Raw genomic sequence first — 20,088 nt, 5'->3', positions numbered from 1 at the left:
GGAAAGTGAACGTAGACAGGCTAATGAGTAGCACTGACAGTATCAAGACCCTATGAAGTATAATTTTCTTAGTTTTACTGAACATCATGACTCCATGAATGGTATAATCACTCTTCTTTAGCTTTGAAGTACCTTTGAATAAAACTAAACACGTAAGTAAAAAAGAACATAGAAATGGCTGTGTTAATAATTATGGGGAACTTCCTCAAACAATAATGTCGAGACAGGAGATTACATGGAAATGCTTGAAAATGTAATGCATGAGTGAAAGGGAGGGACACACGGACTTGTCACGAACAGAATTTGTCTTCTTAATGTTGACTGATATATTTGGGGAGCAAAAAAAGTGTGAAAGGCTCTGGAAGAGAAGATAAGCTATTCATTTTTGGTATAATTAAGAGGAAGAGAGTGAAGAGATACATGGGGAAAGATAATGTTGCACTTTCTTGCATGAGTGTATTTGCCAGAACAGAGAAAAGGATTTGGTGTTATGCCTGATTAAAATTTTAACTGTGTACATGAACAACAATGTCAATATAAACATTACATTTTAAAAGATTAGTTTATTATGAATCAAGAGGTATTGATAAGGTCTTCCATTGTTTAGGTTTTTCATGTAGAATCCTTAGATGATGGAGAAGGTTTGAATAGCGTAAAGAGAGACAAGAGTGTGATTGGAGAGCCATCTCATTCTCCCCAGTCAACTCAGATTTCTCAGAATGTTTTTCCTTTGTATTTTTTTTCCCACAAGAACTAACTGGAACCCAGTTAAATTACTAGGTTCCAGGCTTACAACAATCGAATGGATATAGTTCCTCAGACAGCACAGAATTGACCTGAAAATCTCCTCGTGACAGGAATCCAGAAGTATAAATGGATTCAGAAATTTAGATACAATTTGTGTGCTTGTCTTCTGTCAGGAACTACTTAACACTAAAGGCAATTCCTGATTCAGGAAATCCTTAAAATACAGATTCTCACAAGATGGGAAGGTAAACCGAGAAGTGTCAAAACTGAGTTGACCTCATTCTTACATTGTATCCCTAAAGAAAAAAATCTAATCATAGAATCATCATAGAATCATAGAATGGTTGGGTTGAAGTAGGCTTTAAAGCCCACCCAGTTTCAATTCCCTGCCATCAGCTGGTGGCCACCCACTAGATCATGCTGCCTAGGGCCCTATTCAACCTGGCCTTAAACACCTCCAGGGGTGGGGCATCTACAGCTTTTCTGGGCAACTTGTTCCAAAACTCTCTGAGTGAAAAAAATTCTAAAATCTAATACATTCTACCTGTGTAAAAAATCACATTATGGGAAAGGGAAATGAGTTACTTCTGTTCTTACAAAATGAAAGTCACATATATTTAAGAGGAAAGAAGTTCAAGGAGAGAAAGAAAAAAAATTATAAAAACAAATGGAACTGTTTGCTTTCTTTGCTGTTAAGTTCTGAGTAGTGGGCTGTGAGGATGGGGAACTGCTTGGGTGCTCACTGCAGTAAGATGGAACAGCTTTGTTGAGCACAGATGGACTTCCTGGCATTTCCTAAAGAAATGCAGAACTAGCAGAAGAGTCATCGTGTTTTGGAAGCTGTTTTTAGGAATAGCAGACAGCTGATACAAACAAGTCCAGGAGATTCCTAAAACATCCTGAGGCTTATTTCTTGGTACAGGTACTGAGGGAGTTGAATGGGAAATGTGCCTTCCAAAATTTATGCTTGTAAACAGACAGGGTCTTGTGGGTGAGTTGGTAATTGGGTCCATCTTGGCCATAAAGTAGTTGAGTTTAAAATCTTTGATTACAGGAAGACAACTGCCATTAAGACCTCAGCTCTGAGGGGTGTTGAGTTCAGGCTGCCCAGGGAAACATTCAGTAAGGTTCCTTTGGAAAGTAAGTTCCTTTGGAAAACTTTTCAATGTATTGTGGTTCATGAGAGGTGGTCATCTGAGAGCACAGAAATGGGCAATTCTAAAATGCTGGAAGTCAAGCAAGTAGAACATAAGGCTAACTTGGTTAAGCAGGGATCTTCATCTAAAGCTTAGGGAGAAAAAGAAAATGTATGGCCACTGGAAGTGAGATCAGGTGACATTGGAGGACTACAGAAATGCTGTTATCTCCTCTAGGGGAAAACCTACACAGCCAAAGTTCAGTTAGAGTTGAAGACAATCAGTTCTGCGGGGAACAATAAAAAGGACTTTTAAAAATATGTTAACAGTGAAAGGAGGATCAGAGATAACATTCATTAATTACTGGATAAGTATGATCAGCTTGCAACTAGGGAAGTAGACAAAACAAATATTTAATGATTTCTTCACTTCAATTTTTAGCACCAATGAAGGACTCTGAGACCTCCAGAGCCTTGAGCTAGAGGATCAGGATTGCAGTGATGATAAAATCACAGCCAGCCCTGGATTTTTTGAGGGATTTGCTGCTCCAACTAGATACGGTAAGTATGTATGGGGCCTTGTGAGATTCATCCCAGGGTACTCAAAGATCTTGCTGATGTTATTATGAGACACCTCTCTAGTATTCTGTGAGTGATTTAAGGAGGCAGGAATTCAGAGAAGTCCAAAGAGAAGATTATCTTTTGCTCTCAAGACTTTGGATGTTCTGTTCTTCCTATTTTGCTTAATTTGTTCTGACATAGCTAAGTTTCTGCAGCTATGCAGAACACACCACTCCTGCCAAAGTTTCCTGTGCATTACTAACATCAGTGTGCCCAGCCTGAGTCTGATTTCCTTCCTTGAAGGCCTGATTTCCTTTGTTCTGCTCCTGGGGATTTTCCACTCTGTGTTTCATATAGGGTGGTTATTCAGCTGATTTCTTTAGACTTCATCCAACTAATTGTCCTAGGGCTCTTTGAATAGGTTATCATTAAGGTTTTAACAACCTATTATTGTGCTTTGTCTGGGAGGGATGTGATACAGCCTTTGTAAACAAATGGTGGATTCTCCTTATAATAAGGCCTTCCACGATTAAAGAGTTTCATAACAACCTTATAGTATCAAGTATAAGGTATAAATTGTACACAGTTCCCCCACACACCCCCTTTCCACAAATGACAGGTTAGTGATGTACCTCTTGGCTACAGAAGTATTATTAAATATTCCGGTAAAAACAATTTTAGTTGCAGAAGGAATGACACAAGGAGAGAAACCCCAGGTAGATCGCATAAAGATTGTGTTCAAAGAGCTTCAAAACAAACAAACAAAAGAGATGGATTGATAATGATGAAACAAGTTGGCTGTAAGTGGGATGTTTTTGTAATGGGAGTGACCAAAGCAAGCTCACATAAAGAAGTAATTGGCAGGAAAGTGAGAAGTTACGCATGGCAAAAGGGAAGTGATGAGGAAGTATGTGATGGGGATCACAAAAGACCATGTTATAAAAGCAGGTGGAGATAGGAGTGTACAGGAAGAGGGAGCAGTGCTTCCCCAGCTGTTTGCTTGTTTCAAGCTGACCGTAACAGTCTTGCTTTCTCCAGTTTTGGAGTAGCACACCTGTAGTTACCACAGTAGTAGCTACTACACATCAATCTCCACAAGAGTATTATTGGTGTAGTTACTGTTTATGAGAACCATGTGTTCCCACGTGTTACGGATCGTGTATACTACTGATGCTGTTACCATACCACCAACAGGCAAGTTATGGGCATTTCCTGCATCAGATGATGTTTTTGGGTTTGGTTTGTGCCTTACATTGCTTTATCTCATTCAAAGTTGCTAATGGCTTAAGTTTTACCATTTGCTTCTATTACAGGCTTTATTCTGTGGCTTGACCTCTTTTCATTCTCCTTGGGCTGTGCCTTCACCCATGACAAATGTGTGGGCAGGCCTGTTAACTTGTGCCATAAACACATTCCTTTCTTCAGGGTGGTACTCAAGGTGAGGCAAGAGTTTAATAGGAACTTCTTCAAATAGCTATGGCGTTTTGTCTGTTGAGATGCATACTGTGCTGTTGCACTTATCCTGCTGTACTGGCTCTGCATGCCTCTCTTGAGTAAATCTCTCTCCAGTCATTGATGTGGGTGTGTCTCTCTCACTCCTGCATCAGGCAGGAGTGATAGTTGAGCTTTTTGCCCATATGTAGGAATTGCCTGTCTCACTGTAGAGCCCAAACTTGGCTCTGATCTTGTTTCTTTGTGCCCTTGTATTTACACAAAGCAAATGATAGCAGCTTTGTTCAGGTCATGGCAGGTTCTGCTTTTTGGTCTTCTGTACTATGGATTTCCATGTAGTTTAAAGTGATTGCTGTGCTCAGTGTTGCGTCATAAGTTTTCCTGAATGACCAGATATTTGTTTTTACTTTTTTTTCAAGCCACAGAATTCCAGCTTAAAGAGAGAGAGTTCTAGGAACATACAAAACTAATCCTCATTGAAAAAAGTCAAGTTAGCAAGTGAATGTCATGACGTACTTAGTCAATTTAAGATTGTGTGGGCAGGAAGATTCAAGTGTTCAAATAAAATCTTTTCTGCTAATTGCTCCCAGCTCCATTTTACTTGTATTTTTCCTGAGTTCTTTCTCCTATTAACTATTAATTGCTATCCTCTGTAGAATATGTCTTTGATCTGAGAAGTACACTGAGGAAGAGGAGTAGATAAAACGTATGAAGACATAATTCTAAAACTATTTCAAGTGTTTTCTTTCTGTGATTCTATTGTCCTTTTTTAGTTAAAAATTTTCATTATGATGTAGAATAGTTCCTGCACCTCTTAGCTGAAGATGTTGCTATCTCAAGGGTAAAAGCTATTTGAAGACAGGTCAATGGATTTTGATCTCTAAAGGGAAAATACTTTTAGAACCAATTTTTAACTGAAAACCTGAGCTAGGTATGCAAACAGTACTGATACACAGCTTCAATTCAGTGTGCTTTTAATACACAGAGACACAAACATATATAGAGATAAATATACTCTTTTAGTGTAGAAAAAAAAAGTCATAAACCCAAAGCAAATAAAAAACACCTCCTCAATTCTTTCTTTTTGGCTCATTTACTTGATAAAATATGTATACCAATCAGAATAAAACATTAAAAATAATGCATCTTCATAGCTGACAGAGTTCCAGAATTGTAAATCGAATTTACATTTTACTACAGAGGGTTGCTAGATCTTTCAGGGAATTACTTTATTTCATTTTCTGAGAGATCAGTACTGTGTTCTGTTTCATGCAATGACCAACTCAAAAAGTTTTGAAAATCTGACCTTCTCTTTTGAAATTAAGACCATGAATTTATGTTAAAAGAATCTAAAATCAGCATTCAATTTTAATAAAACAGAAAATGATAACATTTCAAATAACTCTCTGTTCAGAGCTAAATTTTCGGATACTGTTTCTAACTTTTCAGTTATTTACAACAGTTTAATATCTTGCCCTTACCATATATATTTAGTTTTGTCTCTCATCAGGCAAGTAAATTACCATGAAACAAGTTGGGGTGTGGATTTACAGTTTGTTGTCTACTCCACCCAATGGCTTCTTTTTATGGTATATGTAAGGTCTTTACCTCCCATCCATTGAGATGCAAACTACATTACACTCAACGGGGGTAAAATTACATGGATATTCAAGCAGTTGCCAACATACCATAATTTCACAATCTGTCTTATCTCTTAGCAACTTGTTTGCATGTTATACATTTATCTTAGCAAATGCTTGTATAAGCAGAAAGGAAGTTTAAAAGGGCATTACTTACAACCAGTACTCAGTATCATCTTAGTAAAAAGCAAAGCGCAGTGTATTTGTAATTCTGAAACCCCTTGTGGGGTGAAATGTCTACCAGGATTATTTTGTAAAGAATGTTTTAGGCAAATTATATTTTCTGTTGATCTGTACTGAAGTTTTTTTCTATACGTAAGTTGGAGATATCATGGATTTATTCAAAGACAAAATAGGTAGTTAATCATAGAATCTTTAGAATTGGAAAGGACATCTGAAGGCCATCAAGTCCAACTTCCCTGCTATGAACAGGGACACCACAGCTAGATCAGGTTGCTCAGGGCCTGACCCAGCCTTGCCTTGAAAGTCTTCAGGAACGGAGCATCCACCATGTCTTTGGGCAACGTGTTTCAGTACATCCCCACTCTCACTATAAAAGACCTTTTCCTTATATCCAACCTAAATCAACCTCTTTGATCATGAAATCATTTCCCCTTGTTCTATCACCACATACCCTGCTAAAGATATTATGATTCATGAATTACTGTACAGTTCAGAGGGAATTCTGCCTCTAAAATGAAGGACGACATTTTATTTTATCTCTATCCCATTTTACAGAGTTTAGCACTGCAATTTTTAAAAGAAATTATCATGGCTTTTTCTTCAAAATATGATAATATTTTAAAGAAAATATCATCTGGTTCATTAATCAGAAGAACAGAAATTATATAATAAAATAAACCTGAATAAATCCATGTGTATAGTTAATGTTGAAAAATCCGTATATATGTATCTCTTTAGTTATTAAATACTGCATACTATGAGTATCTACTTGCTAGAAGAATATTTGTAATTTCAGATTTCCTTTATCTTTTTATTGCTTTGATCTCCTTTAATTTAATTTTGATAAATGTAATAAAATCTCAGTAAAATAGTATTTTAGAGTTCAAATCTTTAAAGCATTGGAAGAGTAGTTTTCAACTAAAAGATTTCTGAAAATATTGGAATGAAAAAAAAATTGCTCAGAAATGGACATGATCATAAAAATAACAGCTACCCTGTTCTAAAGTATTCAAATTTACTATTAATCTAGATACACACTGACAGAAAACTCAAATGTCTTAGTTTAATTTACTTAAATACTTTTGAAAATGGATCTCCTTGAATTCATTTCCAATTTGAAAATGGGACATAGGCTCTGACAAAATTTTTGGCATTTCTAAAGATATGACTGTATGCCTTCCTGTTAAATCTTATCATGGAAGAGACTTCTGACAGTGATTGCTCTATCTAGAGAGCGTGTGCTTGAGCAAACACAGGTTCTCTTTCAGGAAAGAGCAAAAATGGGAATTGTAACTTTAGAAGAGCTGTGAAAGGAAGGGAGCTTCCAAATCCACTAGATAAGTACTTTAAAACTGGCAGAAGAATAAAATATGCCTTTCACCACTCAGAGTTACTCAGAAATATACATTAACCATGACTTGATGAGAAAAATAGCACTACTGTATCTTTTTATATGTGAATGTACGACATATTTTCTCAAGAGCCAGTAAAAACTAACCTAGTAACCACAAAAGCAGGAGCTGATTCCTGTTCTTTCTATGTGTTGTGTCTGCTTTGTAATGTGAGAGCTACCTCACTTGACACAGCCCAAAATACCATGCTTTAGTCTCACTGTTACCTGGCTATAAGTAAGAGATAACCTACTCCTGAGTGGAAGGGCATTTTAACTGGAGATTTTGAGAATATACACAGAGCTTTACAAGAGACTACACAGCACCTACAAACTTGCATCCTTGTTTGTCTTGCAGTGACCTGTTCTAACTCCCATAAGTTCAGGAAACCACTGCAATGGCAAATTGTAAACTGAACTTATGATACCTGAGGGGAACTCCAAGAGATTGAAACTTGATTTCTTAAACAGCTTTGAGAAAACGACAACATTTGGAGTTTTCTTCTCTGACCTCATTTGGGTTTTCCTTTTTTCCTTCAGAAACATAAGTAGGCTGCCAAAGTCTCACAGAACTTCAGAGACAATGTCATGAGATTGCTCCACGTGGTGGCTGAGGCAAATGCAATTTTTTAGCATTCTTTTGCCATGGAACAGTTTGTGAGCAGCAGCTTGCTCTGTAGATGGTCAGGAAGCATGGTGGAGTGCAGTGGATCTCACAGCACCACTCAGCACCTGCTGAAACTGGGGAGAAAGGCTGCTGCTGTCATCAGCTTGCTTGAATGAGGTCCTTTTCAGGAAGCGGTAGCCACTACTGGACCAATCCAAAATGTGAGTTCCTGTGCATTTTTTTCCTTCCTGCGGTTGCCAAAGATCTTCCTGCTTTACTAGCTATTATAAAGCGTCTCTTGACTTAACAGCTCTTAAGCAACTGTTGCTTTTTTCTTTTCTTTGACACCACAGCCCATTGTTAAGCAATTTTTAAATATGTGCATTCACACACATATATATTTCTTCAATGCCTGGCTTAAGAGGTAAAAAAGGTATGTGTCTGTTGGTGTCAGACCTGACAAAAACCAAGATACTTGCTGTTTTCTCCTTTCTTCCTCTGGAAGGTGTGTCTCTCCCCTTGTGATGCTCTGAACCTCTTCCTACCAAACAACATTCTGGTATCCATATGTGTTAGACTTCAAAATGGAGAGAAGATTTGTCCAAATGTCACTCCATCAAAGAGATATACTGCTCAGGCATGTGCTTGGCAGATATGTGAGGTGGCAGAGAAAGGTGCTTAAGTGCTCAGCATGGTGAAGTGGGGTCAGTATATTGCAGGATCTGAAAAGGGGCGTGCTGTTTGCAGAGCAATAGAGCAATGGATCAAAGCAAGGATACTGAATGCTCATTTCAGCAAAGTGAGAAGCATAGCATCTACAATACAACACTGATGTGCTATTGCGTCTCCACAGAATCTCTTCAGTCAGCCAAATTTCTCATGTCTAGTGCTGATACAGTTACAGACTCTCTTTTTCCAAATAGGTTTAAAGGTATTTTTAGCTTTTGAAGATTTCCACAAATTGCTGGGAAAAAAAAAAAAGCATTTGTGTAACAATTGAGCTGAATCATTTGAAGCATATATCATCTAATACATGGTAATTAAGGTGAAGGCAATTCCCTTTTCTTTTATTGCCTCAGTTCTAGCTCACACTGCTCACTCCATGCTACACCCCACTTTTTCTGTGTCTACTGAGCTCAGTCATCATGGGAACAATTTTCAGTAGTCAATCTTTCTCTCCACCTCAAATATATTAGCTATGCAATGATGTTGAAAATAGTTCCAGTAACTCAGAAGTAGTTTATCAGATGAGTTGACCAAGTTTGGTAAATCTCTGATGTGCTTTACCCTCTGGACCTGTAGCTATCTCTTCCAGTATTGATGATATTGCTTCTGATTTTTTATTGTATTAGAGTTTATTTTCTTTAGACTACGCTGACTAACAGAAACCTTTTCAGGAAAAGCAACATATCCTAAGTATGTTCAAAGTTCATCTTCCTTTTGGCACTTGGAGACATTTGATACTCATCAAGAATGTTTATGCTTGGATAATGTTTTCCTTAGCTCATTGAACACATGTTCATTGTGATCATTTTGTAACTGATTGATATCAAGAACATAAAGTGGTGGATACAGCCTGAAAGAAAAATTCCGTTTATTTACAACCATATGGGCCTATGGTTCCCTTGACTGTAGCTTAAGGACATTAGAAGCATTGTAATTGTCTGATTTCTGCTAAGTTAAATTTCACGTATCACATATTCTAGCTTGTCCGTTTATTTGCTTCTTACTAAATAGTGCAAGGTTCAGATCAGAGCTCAATTTTCAGTCTGTCAGAATGGAGATAATGGAGTTTAACTTTCTGAATACAACTGCAAATATTTGCGATATTGTAGCTGGAAATAGTGTGTCTGCTGAACAGTGGGCTATGCAATGAACCAATAGAACTACTATCTGCATTGCTGTGATATTTTGCTCAAAGACTGTTTTACAGAAGTGAAAAAAGAATCATTTCAAAAAACATAACATTTTTCCAGCAAGGGTAAATAAATCTTCCCCTGCAATTTCATAGAAGTGCTTGCTGCAGTATGAAATATTCCCATTAAGAATTACATTTATTTAAGTCCAAAGTGTGTTCTGTTGAGGGATTAGCTCACTGATCTAATCTCTGTTCCAGTGAGAGCTCTGTTCTAGGAGATGCACTGAAGTTTTTTCTCAGTTGTTCTGTGCCATTTCCCTTTTTGCTTCACTGATTTTGAGTCCAAGGGCACAATGTATTTTTGCAGATTCAACATCTAGAGAAGAGTACATAATTTTTCCTTCATTTATTTACTCATACCTCTAATTCACACAATCTCTGTGCACACGAGTTTGTTGCTGCAGAGCTTGAATTTTACCTGTTCAATTTTTACTACCCAAAGCTTTTCTTTAGTTGCAGTTTCAATCTGTACATGGATCTATGTACCAAGATACAATTTACAGTGAGCTCTGTTTTCCAGTTATCACTAATTCATCTCCTGGTGTGATGTTGACTTGTGTTTCTATGAAAAAGTTTTCTGAATTACTCTGAAAGAATAAATACCTTGCAATAATACACAAACTGCTATAGCTTGTAAATTCTTCCATATTTTTGTAATCAGTTTTATGCTTAGTTCCTTTTTCACATAGTAACATCTGTATTGCCTTGGGCTCATTGTCACAGGATGCATCATCATGAGCTAGGCCTGCCAGATTTGCTTACTTCCTAGATTATTTCTTCTGTGCAAAGCAGCTGCTTATGGAAATATCTTAGAGAGCCCTGGACAAGCTAGTTCAGGTATCAGGAGCAGTGGAGTCATGCTGCTTGGCACTCTGATGTATGCTGCTTTCCAAAATGTGTCTTTGTGGTTGGAGTTTTGTTTTTGGTAGCTCTTTGGATTCTCAGGCATGTCTGAAAGAGAGTGTGTAAAGTACTGTTTTTGTTTTCCAACTTAATTCTGGTCCATATAATTTCCCTTAGAGAAATGCTGGAACTGCTATCTAGGGCCAATTCTCAGTTCTAATAGAGTTTTCTTTCTGAGCTTTCTATTTGTTTTTAAGTCTATCCAAAAGGATACTTTTGATGAAAGAGGTGGTGTTTATGTTCAATTCAGGGAACTTTATTTCATGCTTGTCATCTAAGTTTGTTCTTAATAAATTACCATGAGTGTATTGCACATCACTTTGCTGGGTAGAGCTGAATTGTCACATCTGAGCAGTAACACAACAGCAGCACAATTAGCCTGACTTCTAGAGGTCTGCACGATTTCAGCATCACATCACTGCCTCAATTATCTTGCTTTCAGTTCTGGTACTACCAAACAATCCGTTGCAAGGAATAACAGTCTCTAGAACTAGGCCCCAAAATGGAAAAGATTTCTTTTCATCCCTACTTTCTCTTTTTAGGATAATCTCTCAAGTTCTCCTCCCCACGCTCTTAAAAAGTAACATATTTTTTACATTTGTTTACAGAATTTTCATAGCTCATCGTTTAACCAAGTGTATCTGAACTTGATCATGTCTCTTCTTACAACTCATTCTCGTCTCTTCTCTGGTTTCTGTTCATCTGGTTTCTGGTCATTCTCTTCTCTGGTTTCTGTTATTTGTACTGACATAGTACACGGCTCTCTATATATTCTCAAAACAGATGTTGATGTAGCTGTGATAATATGAAGCACCTTGAAATACATTGATTAAAAATATATTAGAATTTGGATTACAGACTCTTTTTTTTCCTTCAGATGCATGTTATTAGTGTCATGTAATAGTACTATGACTTGGAATTTCCGTTAATCTGACAATCTGCAGGACATTAAATTCTTTAGTTTTGTGATTTTTGAGTCATAATGCCTTGCACAAGGGAGGCCAAAACTGGAAGGAGGAAGTGGAGGAAAAATAGAAGAGGGTACTGGGGAGGATGGAGGTTGTCTATGTATGATTTATTAACTTGAAAGTTTCCTCTTTGTGCTGAGTTGTGAATCTATTTTGAATATAGAGGGATTTTCTTCCCTGTGATGGTTTTGTTTCCCCATTTAATTAAAATTTCAACAGCTGATAGTGAGTACTGACCATTGAAAGTCACTAACTTTTATGTCTGCTATCAAAGTATTAGTGTTTTGGGACCATGAGAGAGCTGGAATTAATAGGAAAAAGCATTATGCAGATTTTCTCTGACAAAAATCTAAGCATCATAAAATTTCACAAAAGATGGAGCATAAAAATTTGTAAGTGCAAAGCATTGGAATCACCAAAAATATGAAGTATGAGACAGACAAATTAATAAGATAAAAAGAAAAGGGCTTTTCTTTGGTAGCCGTAAAGTCATATACAGCTGAAAGTGCTGCTGAGGTAGATGGGAACTAATTTAGTGGAAGAAACAATTCTCTGTCTTTGAGGAGAAACCTTAGGCAGTAAACAAACACTAGATATCTTCAAAGTGATGATTCTTCAGCTTTCTTGAGACAAACTGTTGCCAGCTTCTTCTCTGTATATAGAATCATCATAGAAACATAGGCTGTCTTTGGTTGGAAGGGACCTTAAAGATGACCTAGTTCCAAATTCCCTGCTGGGGGTAAGGTTGGAATGAGCAAGGACCCATGTACTAGGTCACAGAATCACAAAGGTTGGAAGGGACCTCAGGAGATCACATAGTCCAATCCTTCTGGTACAGCAGGTTCCCTATAGTAGGTTGCACACAACAGAACAGGTTTTGAATATCTCCAGAGAAGGAGACACCACAGTCACTCTGGGCAGTGGGCAGTTTGTTCCAGGGTTCTGTAACCCTCAAAGAAGTTCAGTTTTCTCCAGGGTGAACAGTCCCGTCTCTTTCAATCTTTCCTAAATGCTCCAGGCCCCTAATCATTTTTGTGACCCTTTACTGGACTTCCTCTATAATATCCTTGTTTTCTCAAACTGGGAAGCTCAGAACTGGACACAGTATTGTAGATGTGGCCTCACCAGGGCAGAATAAAGGGGGAGGACATTCTTCCTCGACCTGCTGGCCATAATCTTTCTAATGAATCCCAAGATACCACTGGTCTTTCTGGACAGAAGGACAGTGTTGACTCAAATCAGCCTGCTCAGGGCCCCATCCAACCTGGCCTTGAACACTTCCACAACTTCTCTGAGCAGCTTGTGCCAGTGCTCCACTGTGCTCTGAGTAAAAATTTTCTCCTAATATCTGACCTGAATCTCCTTTCTTTTAGTATAAAACTATTCCGTCTTGTCCTTTCACTATGAGACTGTGTAAAAAGTCAGTTTTCCTTCTGTTTACAAGTTCCCCTAAGGTACTGGAAGGCCACAATGAAGTCTCCCAAGATGAACCCCTACTTCTCTACAGCCTCACCTCTTCGTGTTCTCATTTTAGCTTTTATGATGCTAAAAAAGTTGATGCTGAAGGTGATGACAAGAGAAGTTAGAGAAGATGAAGAACACTTGCGGTGAGTCATTGGAAGAGGTGGTGGTTGGAACAGTGTTGATACTTGGAGGGCTGGGTGAGTGATTTGAAGGAGCACAAGAATAGGGAGTTGTCAGGACACCAAATTTGAGGCTAGGATTATGTGGAAAGAAGGGCGATTTGTCCTCTGGAGAGGTATCGTACTGAGGATGTTCCTAACTCTTTCTGTTTACTTTCCTGGAGCTCTTATTTGTGGCTAGGAAAGCAAGAATAGCCAAAAGGGTAGAGAAGACTCAGGAGTATGGTATGGCCCTGTCAAGTTAGAACATCTGAATCCTCAGCAGCACAAGGCATGTCAAGAGAGGATGGGTAGGATACTTCCCTGCTTCCTTTCCAGAGAAAGAAATGGCAGGCTGGGCAGGAGAGAGAAGAGCTACCAAACCACAGTCACTTCTCTCATTTCCTGAAGAAAAACTGACGGAATTTGAGGATGTTGACATAAATAAACAAAAACCTGTGTTGTAAGATAGTTACATACCTTTACCTACATCCACGCATTTCCAGTGATAATTAAAGTAACGGTAACATGTTGACAAGAAGAGAGTAAAGTAACGAGAAGATTTTGGTCTTTGGTGGTTGGTTTTGTTTTGTTTTGTTTCTTCCTCTTGTTGCTGTGTAGTAGATTGGATTTATTGGGAGGGAATACTGGGTTTAAAAGGATTGCTAAAAACCCATAACTAAACAGGGGTGTCTTGAAGTGATTTTTGTTTCTGTAAATCTTCTGTAGTGCTCTACCTACTGGGCAATTGTTTTTTACAAATCCTACAAGCTCTGAAACACTTTTAAAAGGCAATATTTTGTTATTGCAAAGGACCAGGTATTCTAAATTAGGTATAAGCATCCTCATTTTATAGGCTGTACACTTTTCCCTGTTAAATCTTCAGAAGAAAGTCCTAGCAGCTCCAGAAAAGTACAACATAAGATAAACTTGTTTTCCAGTCCCTGTTGCCTCCCTTTTTAATTATCGTTATGAAAAAGTGCTTTAGTTTCAATGGACAACATATTAAGACATTTTTCCATCCCTTTGAATGTATGTACACACCTGGTATCTGCGGTTTAGCAAAGTTAAAGAGGCTTTGTGGCCTTGTTTATGGAGTAGAATTCCCTATTCTTCCTACCAGTGGTTACTGGGTATTGTAGAGAGGAACTCCAGATAAATAAGCCCCTTGATTTTACTATCTTTGTTCAAAACAGATATACTAAGTACTGCCATCTGGAACTTAATCACGTATGGGCAATTCAGTGCCAGTTTGTTTGAGAACTTTTTGAAAAGCTCCTAGTATAGTTGAGGGAATCTCCTCTTTCACTATTAACATTGTATCTTCAAAATATTCAGTGTTACTCTGGAATATCCAGTTTTCAAAATTATACAAAATGGCTGAATTCTTTATAAATCAGTATTCTACTTATAATTATAATTTAACTAATTGTTTATAGTTGAAGTTTTTCATCATGTGCATTGTACGATTGAGTCAGAAACTGCTATCCCTCTTTTCACATGAAGGACTCTGATGGCTTCACTCTAGAAAAACATGAAAAGTGTTTGGATTTTCTTTTATGCTAGTAGCAAGAGATTCACATTTTTCATGTACATTGATCTGGCATCAATTTTCTCTGTCTTCTTTCCAATTGTAGGGCAGACTTTTCCCTGTTCACTGCCAGGCTTTCTCCTTACAAGTGTCCTGAGGTGTGGTGTAGGTGTGTGCAAATCTAGCTTAGTCATTCATCCATCACCTTGTCATTAGCATGGCGTCTGTATTTAATTAGGCTTCCTTCCTTTCTTCATCAGAAATCACCTTTCATACACTATGAAAGCTGTAGCCCATTATTAAAAGTTAGTTCTAAGTGAGATTCCTGGCTCTTACACAAGGAACAGTAAAAATGATATCCCAAATACTCTTTCAAGTGAATGTTATGCCTAAAGAACACATTATTTGTGAGTCTAGTATACAACCACGAAGCATTTTATTTCTCGAGATTGACTTCATAAGCAATATGCTTAAGAGGTGGGTTTTTTCTTTTTTTTTTTTTTTTTTTTTTTTTTTTGCAATCTGCTGAGTTGCTTGATAGGTTGTAATCATCAACAACTTTCACTGTTTGCATTTTTGCCTGCCAGAAAATATTACAGAGCTATTGTTGTGGTTAGTATTTCAATGGTGCTTGGAGATGGAACACTGAGATCAGAACTCCACCTATTTTTGTGTAAAGTTCTTCCCTCTCCTAAAATGCTTGCATTTTAAAGGGAAATAGAGAAAAAACATTATCCCAATTCTTGAAATGGAGACATGAGATACTGCGATTGAGGGTTTGGTGTTTCTGGCAGACACCAAGCTGAGCATGAGCCACCAATGAGCACTTTTCACAAAGAATGTCAAGAGTATCTTGACTTGGCTTCATGAGGGAGATTATCACTAGTGGGTCAAAGTGGATGATGCTTTCCTTCTACTCATTCATGGAACACACATCTGGAGTGCTGTATCTAGTGCTGGGCTCCAGTACAAGAACATGAATACACTGGTATTGCTCTAGTAGCGGGTAAGAAAAGTGATCTGACGTATATGGTGAAACTGAGAGTGCTGGAATTGTTAAGCTCAGAGAAGAAAAGGCCATCTAATAAATACTTGATTTGTGATGGGAGGAGCAAAGAAAACACTACCCTCTTCTCAGTGACAGGACAAGGGGCATTGAGCACAAATTAAGATAAAATAAATTCCACCTAAATTTGTAAGAAAACCTGGTCAAACTCTGAAAAAGGTTGCTCAGAGAGATTGTGCTGTCTTTATCATAGTTAAGACAGTCCTGAGCAAACTGCTACAGCTGGTCCTGCTTTGAGCAAGAGGTTACACTACATGATCTACAGATGTTCCCTGTTCAACACTGCTGTCACTGTTCCCACCAACTTGCCACAGCAATGGCAGTGGTTCACTGTAGTGAATAGGGCTGAGCTCAGGGTGCTGGGCTGTCTGATCTAACACAGATGATTTTGGCACATGATCAGAGGGGCCTGCTACCTGCAAACCAGATACCAAGATAGTAAGCTGGTCTAAAGACTTGTTCTATTTAACACCCACGTTCTTAGGCTTCCGCCCCCTGTCCCCAGGCCATACTTGTACCTGGGATCACCTATGTATAATAGCATCCCAGCCACATTCTTTGTGTTTGGGCACACAACTGTGTGAGTGGCCCTGGAGTTGCCATAGCAGGTCATGCTGCCAGTGCTTTCTCCATGTGGGAGTGGATAGTCGGATACACCTATGGCTGCATTTGCAGAAGTAGAAAAACAGTGTTTTAAGCTCTACATCTTTTAGAACCATCACTGAGTTTGTCTGGGGAGAATCATGCCCTGACATGGATTTGCAGGATACAAACAATCAGGCTAATTCACAGAAAGATGGATTATTCCAGGGCACTAAGTCTAGTCCTTGTGGCAGCAATGCTATAGTAATTGGAAATGATGCTCAAGACCTTTAACTGTAATTATTTCTGTTGATTCTCTTGATTATAGAAAAAAAAAACAGATTTTTGGCAGTTGAAATGTGTTGTGATAAGAAAAATCAGTAAGTTCAGTTTGATGAGAACAGTTTTGAATCTAACCAGAGCAATCACATATTCATGAATAATAAAATGTCACATGTGAGACATATATTCAGCAAAGTTAGGTGTCCAGTAAAACTAGTTTCAACATTGTTTGCTCTGCCTAATCTCTAAAATTATAATGTGTGAGTCATAGCCCTTAGATGATCTTAACCTTTGCTAGAGGATACCCTGCACTGTGTTCAGCAGCATAAACAACTGAGCAAGGACCTGTGCAGACCTGGTGAACACTACAGGAGACCCTTTTGACTGTACTGTAAGTCATGCATCTTTTTGCTGTGGAAGAACTGTCAAATATTACAACAATTTCTGATTAATCAATTGAGAAATTATATTGTTCTCAATCAGACTGCAATTTAAACTTTTTGTATTGTTGTATTACTTTATTTTTAAATATGTAAGATTAGTCCTCTATGAGAGCTCATTTGTATAGCATTTCCCTCTTTAAAAAGACTGCACATTGAAAAGTTTTAGAGTTCAATGAAGCAAAAAGGTGATAAATAACAAATGATGTGCATGAAATAATATAAAAGTAGAGATTTATGTTTTGCTCTCTAAAGTTTCTAGAGAATTCAGAAAAAAAGTACTAAAGATAGAGTTAAAGGAGTATGAGTGACAGTAGAGCAAGTCACTAACAAATCAAAAAGTACTGTTTTAAATGTGTTCTAGGCATAAAGGTGAATGATGACCAAAAGTGTTTTGGCATGGGGTTCTTGTCCTTCCTAGCAGTAGTACCATTGCTGTAACCACAATATTCAAAGAATGTAACATACACTGTAGTGGAGATCAACATTCTAAGTTTGCCGAATTTTGGAGAAACAAGGTATATGAGAATGTGGAGAACACAAATGAAAGATCATGGTTGGATAAAAATTCAACAAGGCATCATGATTTTATAAGTTATGAAAGCCTAAGTACTATTTCTCTTTCCAAATCAGACACTTAACTTATGTTTCACCCTCGGAATTCTTTGTATTTTTCTCTGGGGAGTTCTTTATTTTATTAATGATTTTGTAGGTAAAGTAGTAATATGCCACAGGAAGATGCTTTTGATTTCCAGTTTCGTTCCATGTCTTTACTTTCTTCTCTCAAAAAAAGTCATTGAACCTTGTGCAGTGCCATTAAGATTTGTTTCTGAACTTCATAGTATGCAGAAGTGAATGGATGGTTTTTATGCACTACTTTGAAAAAGGCTTTCCTATTCTATGGATATGTTTTAGTATTATTCCTCTAGAGTTCACTCATTCATCTTTGCTTTTTGCCATTGCATCCTTCTGTGCTGAAGTCACCTTTCACTGTATTTTTGATTGTAAAGTCAAGATTGTTTTCAAATTGTTCTCCTGTTTCTCTAATTTTTGTTTGTTTCTGATTTTTAGGTGATTTGGTTTGGTCATTTATCTAAACCTTTGCATGCTGTAGGCACACTTCCTTTTTTAATGAACAACACTGTATGTCCATGGTCTCGATAAATCTGTAATTGCTCAAAGATGTGTGGCAGTTTTTTTTTAAATAGTGCTTAATTAGTTAAGCTTTAAGGAATCACAGAAAATGCTCAATCACTTCCTCATTAACTAACTCATTTACTTTCTCTCTGGTGTCTGCTTATATGTTTACCCACAGCCCATTTAAAATTACGTGTAACATTAATTGTCACAAAGAAGGAATACTACGTGTTTCCTTTACTTTGAATTTTTCATCATGCTAACTGTAATTAACCAGCACTGACGGCTCCCTTATCCTCTGTTCTGGAGACCCGTGCTTATGACTTAAAGGACTTTTAACACTTAAAATCACATTAAAAATAGAATGCTGGAAATAAAACCGTTCCAAAGGAAAAGTAGCCTAACCTTAATGAGGGTGCCTTTCATATTGCTTTGCTTTGATTTTAATTTTTGTTCTTTCATAACTTCTTCAGTGGATTGAGTAATTTTCCAAAACCTACTTCCTTGAAATAGAAAGCTGATATCATTTGAATTAAAATGGCTTGGAGTAACTGGTACCAAGCCAGATCTGTACAGTGAAAGTACAGATTTATTGAAAAGCATGAGGTAAAAAAATTTGTAAGACAGATTTCATTTTTATTTTCTTCTTTTACAGATTTATAGAAACATGAAGCTGTTATTGTTCCTCTGCCTTTTAGTTGTTGGGATTCATTCCAACATTTATCCCTATGAGCCTTATCACCAAGTTGTAAGAAACCAAAATCAAAGAGGAAAAGAAAACCGAAACATGCCACAGCAGGCTGTAGGGATCCGTGTTTGTCAGTTTGCTTGTTGCTTCTACAAAGAGATTTCTTCTCATGAAAACAGTGGAAATATTTTCTTCTCTCCTTTGAGCATCTCTACTGCCTTTGCAATGCTGACTCTTGGTGCCAGGTCTGATACTTTGGCACAGATTCTTAGGGTCCTTCACTTTAATCCACGTGAGATTTCTGAAAATGAAATCCATGAAGGTTATCGTCAACTCATACAAATGGTAAACAGAAAGAATGAGGGCTTACAGCTTAATATGGGAAATGTCCTGTTTGTACTTGATCGACTGAAACCACAACAAAGATTTTTGAATAACCTCAGAGAATTCTATGAAGGTGAAATTTATCCTATGAACTTCAAGAGGTCTGATCAAGCCCAGACGAAGATCAATGGTTATGTAGCAGAAAGAACCAATGGGAAAATCAAGGACCTCATAAATAACCTTGATCCGCTTACTGAACTTCTTCTCATTAGTTATATTTATTTTAACGGTAAGATATGCATATCTAATTCTCTGATTTCATACATTATTTCTTCAGATCAGTCCTGCACTTTTTTTTTTTTTCCTTACAATATAATTTCTCATAAGGAATCATAATGTGTGTTCCTTTTGGTATTCACTCATTTATGAACAAAGCTACCAGCTTGATGCTGTTGATAAGTCCTAGGAAAATTTAAGACAAGTTTTCCTTTTATGTTTGAATATATACATTTCTTTCCTGGTAAACAGTAATCAAAATATACTTTCAGGAAGGCACCTCTGTGTACTAAAATATGTACTCCCATAAAATTTTGTGATATATATGCACTTTCTTTCATGCTTTGATAACTAGGAATTAATTTTATCTCCAATTCAGTTGGTTGTTTTTTGTTGTTATTATTTGGTTTAACAACTTTAGAATTAAATTCAAATACTGTTAAAGCGAATCTTAGCTTCTAATCTAAAAGAAAATTCATGCATTTACTCAGCAGTTCTGCTGTTACTGTGTATAGATTCATACCTGAATCTAGACGTATAAAAACAGTTTTAGATTCACACTGATGTTATTTTTTACTAACTTCAATAATAATGTCATTGGCATCCTAATGTGTCTAAAGGCATAGGTCTTCAAAC

At 37.3% G+C, this 20,088-nt stretch overlaps 1 protein-coding gene across 1 annotated transcript in view; it reads left to right on the top strand.

Moving 5' to 3' along the window:
- Window positions 1-18,831: 18,831 nt before the first annotated feature.
- The window catches only part of LOC306948016 (uncharacterized protein), a gene marked incomplete at both ends in the record, with an annotated part of 57,082 nt that continues 55,825 nt past the window's right edge, over window positions 18,832-20,088 (top strand). Inside the window, 1 exon segment of the mRNA XM_079537476.1 lies at window positions 18,832-19,465. Within this exon segment, the coding sequence (XP_079393602.1) occupies window positions 18,832-19,465 (634 nt within the window).

Source organism: Tetrao urogallus (assembly GCF_951394365.1).
Source record: "Tetrao urogallus genome assembly, chromosome: 6".
Taxonomy (NCBI): Eukaryota; Metazoa; Chordata; class Aves; order Galliformes; family Phasianidae; genus Tetrao; species Tetrao urogallus.
This window is presented reverse-complemented; position numbering and strand designations above follow the sequence as displayed.